The sequence below is a fragment of the Acipenser ruthenus genome, chromosome 5 (genome assembly GCF_902713425.1).
Source record: "Acipenser ruthenus chromosome 5, fAciRut3.2 maternal haplotype, whole genome shotgun sequence".
Classification (NCBI taxonomy): domain Eukaryota; kingdom Metazoa; phylum Chordata; class Actinopteri; order Acipenseriformes; family Acipenseridae; genus Acipenser; species Acipenser ruthenus.
In genome coordinates this window covers 19,535,783-19,544,476 of record NC_081193.1, presented here as the reverse complement: position 1 = coordinate 19,544,476, position 8,694 = coordinate 19,535,783, and the positions used below count along the sequence as shown (strand labels likewise).

Genomic DNA, 8,694 nt, shown 5'->3' with positions numbered 1-8,694 from the left:
ACTGAAAGCTCTAAAACACCTCAGAAATAAAGACATTTTCATTTTGAAGATCTGATTCCCTAGATTACATCAATTGACAGAGGCAGTTTAAAAATTCACAAATTGGATTTAATTATCTTTGATTGATTGGAATTAAATCATTATGTGTTAAAATAATCACTGCTGGGAGAATATGGTTAATCTGTCACAGGAAGATATACAGTTCCAAGTAACTGGCATTTTTTTTTTTTTATTATTTTTTTTTTACTATATTCATGGATTAAAAGACCTCTCCAAATTGTTAAATCTGTCCACATGGTGTCCTACAGAGTATTAGTTTTATTTATAAATAGAAATTAAATTACCACCCTCACACAACCCAATATACACCAGGTGTTTCAAAAGTCTTGTTGCAGGTGAGAAAATTATGTTCGTCAATAGCACACTATATCGTGCAGTGGGCCAGGATGTTTGAAATACCCTGCATTTTGGGCCATCAGAATTCCAAGTTACAGCACACAAATACAGGTAGGTGCCTGGCTTTTCCGATTCCGATGCTGATCTGCACGTTTAAATATCAATTCAATGGAATCAGGTAAAACTGAATGCATTCTACCCAATTAATGGATCATCGTCATCATCGTCCTGCAGCTCAAGGCGTGCAAAGGCGCGAGACGAGGGCGACACTTTGTTCTTCATGACAATCAGGCACGTTAGAGCGGTCAGCACGATGAAAACACCAATGACTATCCCTATGACTTCTGGAAGGTTAACACACCATTGGCTGGCAAGCATACACTTTGTGTTGGTGAACGTGCCATTGTTGGGTTGTTCTTCTAGTCTCAGGAGATGGCACATTAGCGAGTAGATGTCCACGGTGTTGATGCTGTTCAGTCTGTAGCCCTTGCGAAAGGCAGGGCCATGGGCTGCCAGAAAGGGGTGCATGCTGGGTAAAGTGTTGTCATAGCCATGATCGCCCACTGGAGAGAGAAAATTAAAACTGCGATTTTATTATTTAGCTTTTGTTTTAGATAATAATTTATATGAATATTTAAATAGCAAATACCGCACAGTTGGTAAAGCCACCTGTTTTTTATGGTCAGTTCATCCTCTTACAGCAGGATTTGTTTTGTGACAATAAACAAAAAAAAAACAAGGAGGTAAACGGTACCTGTAAGGACAAGAATACTTACACCGAGGAAGTGATCCATTCTGAACAATAGTCCACCCTTCGTCAGCAACAAGGATGATGGGCTGGATCCTCCTATTGTTCTTGTAATGCAACCTATCTGGAATGTCCTCCTTCATGTACGCTTTCATATGAGGGTTACACTTCTTCAGCAAATCATAGACGTAAGTTACATCTGTAAAAAAAAAAAAACATTTTAAATAAAGGTTTGTAATGTTTTCATGAAGGTTCCTGACTAATCCAATATGTACATTGTTTTAAATTCCAGATAAGTACAGCATTTCTTTGGATCAGGAGATAAACTTTCTTTAAAAGTAAACCACATACTGCATACTTACAGGACTAATATTCATATTACAAAAAAAAGTGTTCGTATAAATCGATTCTTTTTTAGTACAAATGCAATAGATTAGAGAAATGTAATGTAGATCTTCTGAGTTTTGTAAACTGTATTTTTAATGTCTAGCAGAAAGTACTGAGAAAATCAAAATAAATATGTTTCTTTATTATTATCATGAATGTCTAGCCTCTTTAACTGCTCAGGATATCTGAACTGGATACTCAACCAAGAGAAACATTCTTACTGGTCAGTGGTAAAATTGCAGAAACAGGAGTGAAATCCACCAAGGTGTAATTTTTTGGACCAATGCAGTCATCAAGCTGTATAAGCCTGTCAGGGGCACACTGGACCATTCCATGATCACTCGTAATGATGATATTAATGTTGCTCCACAGCCCCGTCTGTTTGAGATTGTCAATCAGGTAGCCAATGTGATCATCCACTTGTTTCAGAGCCTTTGTCATTTCCGTTATATTATCTGGTCCATATAAGTGGCCAGAGTAGTCTGGCTCCTCCCAGTATAATGTTGCAAACTTCACTAAATCTTGGCTAAGCCATTTTGTAAGGTTGTCAACTCTCTCTTGAAATGGCACATCATGCTGATACTTTAAATAATATGAAGCTGTCAGATTGTGAATCTTAATATCGGTCCCAGGCCACATGGCTGCAGCACTCTTGTAACCTTTCTGCTGAATGGATACCCAGAGTGGTGTGGCCTGCTCCCACCAAAACGAGTCAGAATCATGGCTTAAAGAAAATGTATTTTTTGTGTCCGGATCATACATACTACTCGAGAGAATGCCATGGCTTTCAGCATAACGGCCAGTAACTATGCTGTAATGGTTGGGGAAAGTTTTGGTAATAAAGACGTTAGAGACATGGTCCACAAGGACGCCATCAGAAAAGAACTTCTCAAGATTTGGAAAGCTGTACTTCTTTAAGTAGTCTGCCTTGAAGCCGTCAAAAGAGACAATTAGTAACGGGGTGACAGTGCTGTTCCCCGACACAGTGTCGTTCTCAATGCCATGCCCATGACATGTAGAGAATCCAGAAAAAACAAGGAGTACAAATAAACAGCAAGCTAACATTGTGGAGAAGTTGAGCTTCTTTTTCTTGCTGGTTGTTCCTCTTCTGCTGCAGTACCTTCAAAGAAAACACAAGTATTTAATGTTTTAATACAAGAACTCGACTGTATAACAGAATGGCATGACAATCTGTATGTTAGATAACATACAGATACAGACAATTTTAGATCATCAATCTAAATTCTGAGTTGTTGATATTAGTGAAATGGGGACAATCTGTGTATTGCGTGACACCCCAAGGTTTCTAAGAAAACAAAACGAATACAGTTGTGTACCAAACATAGAATACTGTTCTTCACACATTGGAAACTTGACTTTAATATGGCAGCCATATTAATGTACAGTAGCATAGAGGATTTATATAACCCTATAAATGTGAAGTCACTATCTCAAATGGTCCGAGATATGATGCTTTGACACTGCAATGGCAGCCGCTATATAAAATAATTGACACCAAAGTTTTCCTTGACCTTGCACAATGTCCTGTGTGACAAGGCTGTGAATGCAAACACAGATGCAAATGTAGTCTCCCTTAGGCTTATACATTTTACAAAAGCAAGTGCTTTTTTATGACAGGACACCTGAATACTTGCTATTAAACAAAAGCAACTTGACATGGGGTTCCCAGTGGCTCATCTAATTTCATAACCCTTGGTTAAGTGGTTCTCTGGATATATAAAAATGTATGCCTTGAGTCACAGCAAGAAATATTGTAATGTACATCTGAATGGAAAAGACTGTAAAGAGGTCTCCTGTCTCCAGATTTGTATACTCTCAACTATTTATGCTAAGTGGTTCTCTAGATGCAGGAGATATGAACCCCACATGTCACCATGTACATCCACAAAATGTGGAGGGGAATCTAAAAAAAAAATAAAAAAAAAATGGTCATGCTCAGTTTCAAAATTGGACAGTTGTTTCCCAAGATTCAATAGCCAGAAGGGTGTCACTACTATGAAAGAGTGGCTTACCCTGACCTACATACTGTACAATTCACTTTTTTTTTTAAAACAAATACCCTGGCAAAGTTTAATCCCTATTGATTGAGCACCTCTCAACAGCAAAAAAGTGTGACTAAAGCACATTTCAAACTGGCATGTTTTACCCGGATAGTAACCTACCCGGGTCAGGACCCGGTGTCATGAGGGTCGGCTGTGTGATTTCACACTGCTTTTCATAAAGCAGGGCCAACGTGGGTGACAGAAGCAAGTACACAACGCACGTATCAATGCCCTGCAAGCAGCTTGTTATGGACGCTTCCATCCAAACTTTTCTGGATTGAACCGTCAGCCCAAATGTTGATTAGAGCAAATGTTTCTTCATCCCTGCTGCAATCTGGCTCCTGGTGTTTCTCAAGCAACAAAAATATGGCTAAACAGAATAAACAGAAACGTTCCTTGCGGAAGTGAAACCTTCACGCAGGCGTGGCTGTTTGTTATTTCGTCGGCTTATGAACGGCCATCATGTATTTTGTCTCGCTCAACCCGGGTCAAAGAGTGTCGACCCACATCCTGAGGACCCGGGTAGGAGTGCCAGTGTGAAAGGGGATTAGGATACCTAAAGATGATGTCGTCCTACAATAAATGGTAGGGGAACCTGTATTATCTATTTCAATTCTCTTTGTGCTTGGTTCCTCTTTCCATGCAAATTATATTTACTTTTTATCAGATGTAGGATTGTATGTTTGTTGTCAAATACAAATAATGTACGACCAACAGCATGAGATGTGTGGTAATAACATGCACTATAGTACATTACAGTCTATAAAGTACAGATTTATAAAAATTTTAAAAAAGCACTGCATATTTTATTTGATGTACTTTAAACATCGAACAAATGTTACCAGGCAGCGCACAAAGATGTCTTTGGGAAAACTAACCAGCCATGCAGATTCAAATTATACAGTGCATTACAGGATGTTACATTTCCCAGTCTTCTTAAGCAACAAGAGAATCAGTAACAACAGTTAGAATCCCTTCACGCTGTACTGCTCAATTTGCTCTGAAATGTTAATATCATTTGTTAACCTAATGTTGTAGTGAGGATTTCAAGATTACGGGATGCGATGTCTGACCGTTGTAAATGACTATATTAACAACTGACCAGACAGTGACAGTCTTGTAACATTAAATATGCCGAATATGCTCACTACGGTAAAGCATAGAAAAACAAACGTGCAAGCTTAAAGTCATATTTAGTGTACAACAGCAGCACAAAACATTATACAAAATGTGAATTTGTTTCACAAAATTATATCTTTATACTGAGGAGATTTTGTTTAAAATTCTGAGAAGCAGTTCCCAAATTACAGGCTCCTATAGTCAATTAGGTGCCACTAATAAAACCTAGATCACAACAATAAAATAATAAACATGAGGCTTTATCCCATATTATTGTCTACCAGTAATGCTGTTCACAAAATACATGTTGGGGGACTTTCTGCAGGGAAAATTATAATTTGGTCACAATGAAGACGGGGTTTCCCTGTGGAAATAATTCCCTGCTTAATTTCTTGAAAACAGTAAAGTGAAACAAAAAACACATTCAATAGGCACATTCACTGTCATGTAATAGTATACTTCACACTGAATGCTGTAAATTATATCCTTGTATTTAAACTCCTGTATGTAAAATAAACTACATCTATACAGTATATATCTGCTGTATTTGAAAATGTTAAGGCAGGCCTTCTTTAGAGTTTACTACAGATTTCCACAGATAAATAGGAGGCTGCTCAGCTATATATCCCCCCAGAATAATTAAAATACTTTGCAGACTTGTCATTTCAGTATCGACCTGGCAGGAAACCATTGGTGACCACACAATATTGTAGCAATAGCAGGTGTTTCTGTTTTCTTCAACGCCTTTGTTATAGATTTACAGTATTTCTCAAACATACAAAACAGTACCTACCTAACCTAAATATTATCACATACCAGCATTGCCACGCCTTCCGTCACAACGCTGACATTCACTGCACAGCACTAGACTTCCCTATACTACCAATACCCCATAGAATTCTGTATTCCCTTAGATTTGACGCTTGCGGAGATCAAGATCGCTATAAGTGAAGGCTTGATGTTTCTGAACAGTATTTACATAAAATACAATAAAAATAAAAATGTGTTTTAAAAGAAAATCACCGTTTTATAAGGTTATTTTTAATCAAAGGTTTCGTGTATTGAGCAACGTAGGAGGCTGATCGTGCTGTAAAATGTGCTGTTTTATTTTGCTAAAGAATTAGTTTGGTCGTGTTTTCAATGTTTGTTGTAAACTGCAGCAGAACTCAATGGCAGTGCTTGAGAGCACAGCGGGACTCGAGCACAGGAATATCGTGCATCCACGTCCAGCTTTGAAAAACTGCATCTGCACAGCATGGAATTATGTGACGATGCAGAATTATATGGGGATACATGAAATCTGCGTAGCACCGGGACTGTACTAACATCATCAGTGGTTTATTATTATTTTATTATTTATTTCTTAGCAGACGCCCTTATCTTGAACAGTAAGGTTTACAACATTACTGTTCAATTTTAATGAGCCAATCAACCTGACATGAAATTGTGAAAAACAATCAGCACCGGCGTCTTTAGTTACTGACTAGAAGACGCAGAAATTGCATAATCATTATGACTGCGACTAGTCTGAGAATACATAAGAAAAACAGGTCTCTACAGATAGATCTATTACATTAAAAACAAACAAAAAAACAAACTTACATAGTATTTAGAGAAGTTAACAAAATAAACAAACGATTAACAAGTAATTTATAGTTACAATGTTAAAACCAAAATTACGGAAACACAAAACTACACACCTACACAATACGGCAACAGTGACAATATACAAGTTACTTTACAACATGAAATTAGTGCAACTGTCTTCTCAGTTTATCAATACTTACTTTCCTTTCTGCGACGCGGTCATTAACGACTTACTTTGCAGTATGTTTATCTAGCATTGCAGATAAGAACTTTTTAGCAACAGCTTCCTGAAATAAACAGTTCCGTGACGTCTTCAGAATGGCAGTTAATCTGTCCATTAATAACAGACCTGAAGGAGGGCGTGCACCCTACACTAGGTCACGCGCATAAACAGTTGTGGATTTTTTCCAGGATTGGGAGATTGGGAGGATGGGAGAGCCACAGTCTGTTACATAATATAATATTGCTTTTCTACTTCAGTGAGTGGAGGTAGTGTTGCTGTTCTTCGTTTATTTACATTACACTAACACGGCTGTTTTAAATTCAAGCTTCATATATAGTGAAGCCCTCATTTTTACAACATAAATTGTTAATATATTTTTCTGTTAAAAGAGCAGTGTACAGCTAGGATGCAAATGCAATCAAACACTTTTGTGGGCATTCATTATATGTATTGCTGATGATGGCGTAGCCCAAAATTTAACTGTCCACACCTGTTAATACTGCTCTTCAGTGCTTCCCTGACACTCACCTACCTGGTTCCAAACAACATGGCGCTTTCAATGTTGTCGGCGCTCGCTTTTTTAAAGGGAAGAACAACTAATTAAAAAGTTAGAAAACTCTCTCAAATCAGGGAAATTGCAATTATTATTATTATTATTATTATTATTATTATTATTATTATTATTATTATTATTATTATTAATTTCTTAGGAGACCTCCTTACCCAGGGTGAGTTACAGTTGTATACAAAAAATACATATCAAGAATTACAGTACAATTAAGAGCAAGATACAAAATACAGTGACTTCAGTCCTTATAAGAGCAAATACAAAACACAGTACGATTTGATATCAGGGCAGTTCAAGAGCAGATAACAGTGTTGATAGTTACATCAGGGTTAGATACAAGTCCAGGGTTACTCCGAGGTTCGGCTGAGGAGTACCATCATCTTGGCTAATAATGATGGTACACTTGGTGTCTTGAAAGCCATACTGAAGGCTAAAACTAGCAAAAATTTCCAGAGCTCAAGATCAGAATCTCAGAATGAGGATGATGATGATGACACTATGTAACACAATTTTTGTTCCTGGGTAGTAAGTGTTATTTCCTAATTGCTTATGCCTCAAAAGTATAGAAAATGGCTATTATTCCCCACAAACTTTGCTTTTGTGACCAGGACAGTGATATTTTGAAATTTACCTATTTTCCAGAACATTCCAGATAGATTCAGTGCTGAGTAAACTTGGAGTAACTTCTAGAACTTTCTAGAACTTTCCAGTAATATAAATAGTAGTATAAATACAGGGGCCTTAAGCCCACCAGTTCAGTTTAGTTCCAGCTGCCTAAGTGGATACATATCTGCATTTTTCTGAGATGGCATCAAGGTCATAGGAGACTTCAAAATGGTGGCATTCCTGATGGGTCTCCAAGGCGGTTTTACCAAGTTTCCCTGCTATCTTTGCCTTTGGGACAGCAGGGACACCAAGGCGCACTACCACAGGCGGGACTGGCCCCTGCGGACCGAGTTCTCAGTGGGGAGGAACAACGTCAAGTGGGAGCCACTGGTGGACCCCCGGAAGGTGCTGATGCCACCACTGCACATCAAATTGGGCCTTATGAAACAATTTGTCAGAGCTCTAGATAAGGAGTCGGCAGCCTTCAAGTACCTTCAAGACTTCTTCCCTAAGCTGTCTGAGGCAAAGGTCAAAGCCGGTGTCTTCGTCAGACCACAGATAAAGATCCTGGAGTGCAATGAATTCCCCAAGAAGCTCACTAGTAAGGAGAAAGCGGCTTGGAACAGCTTTGTCGCAGTGGTTCGGGGCTTCCTGGACAATCACAAGGCCGAAAACTATGTGGAGCTGGTTGAGACTCTGGTGAAGAACTACGGCACAATGGGCTGTAGGATGTCCCTCAAAGTCCATATCCTTGATGCTCATCTTGATAAATTCAAGGAGAACATGGGAGCGTACTCGGAGGAGCAAGGCGAGCGCTTCCACCAGGATATACTGGACTTTGAACGCCGCTACCAAGGACAGTATAACGAGAACATGATGGGAGACTACATTTGGGGGCTGATTCGTGAAAGTGATTTACAGTATAATCGTAAATCTCGAAAAACTACTCACTTCTAAATCTTTTGTAGTCATTTTTGTATTACTTTAGTATAAATAC

The 8,694-nt window shown here is 38.4% G+C and overlaps 1 protein-coding gene across 2 annotated transcripts; it reads right to left on the bottom strand.

Moving 5' to 3' along the window:
- Positions 1–218: 218 nt before the first annotated feature.
- On the bottom strand, positions 219–6,639 carry LOC117402317 (bis(5'-adenosyl)-triphosphatase enpp4-like). Of its 2 annotated transcripts, none has more exons than XM_034003343.3 (4): positions 6,501–6,638; positions 1,753–2,651; positions 1,173–1,343; positions 219–959 (listed from the first exon to the last, which is right to left on the bottom strand). In XM_034003343.3, exons 1-4 carry the CDS (start codon positions 6,521–6,523, stop codon positions 592–594), a joined length of 1,461 nt encoding a protein of 486 aa, XP_033859234.2. In that variant the 5' UTR covers positions 6,524–6,638; the 3' UTR covers positions 219–591. The 2 variants fall into 2 exon arrangements, with proteins under 2 accessions (XP_033859234.2, XP_058879748.1); XM_059023765.1 differs by having other exon boundaries at positions 724–979; positions 6,501–6,639.
- Positions 6,640–8,694: the final 2,055 nt, after the last annotated feature.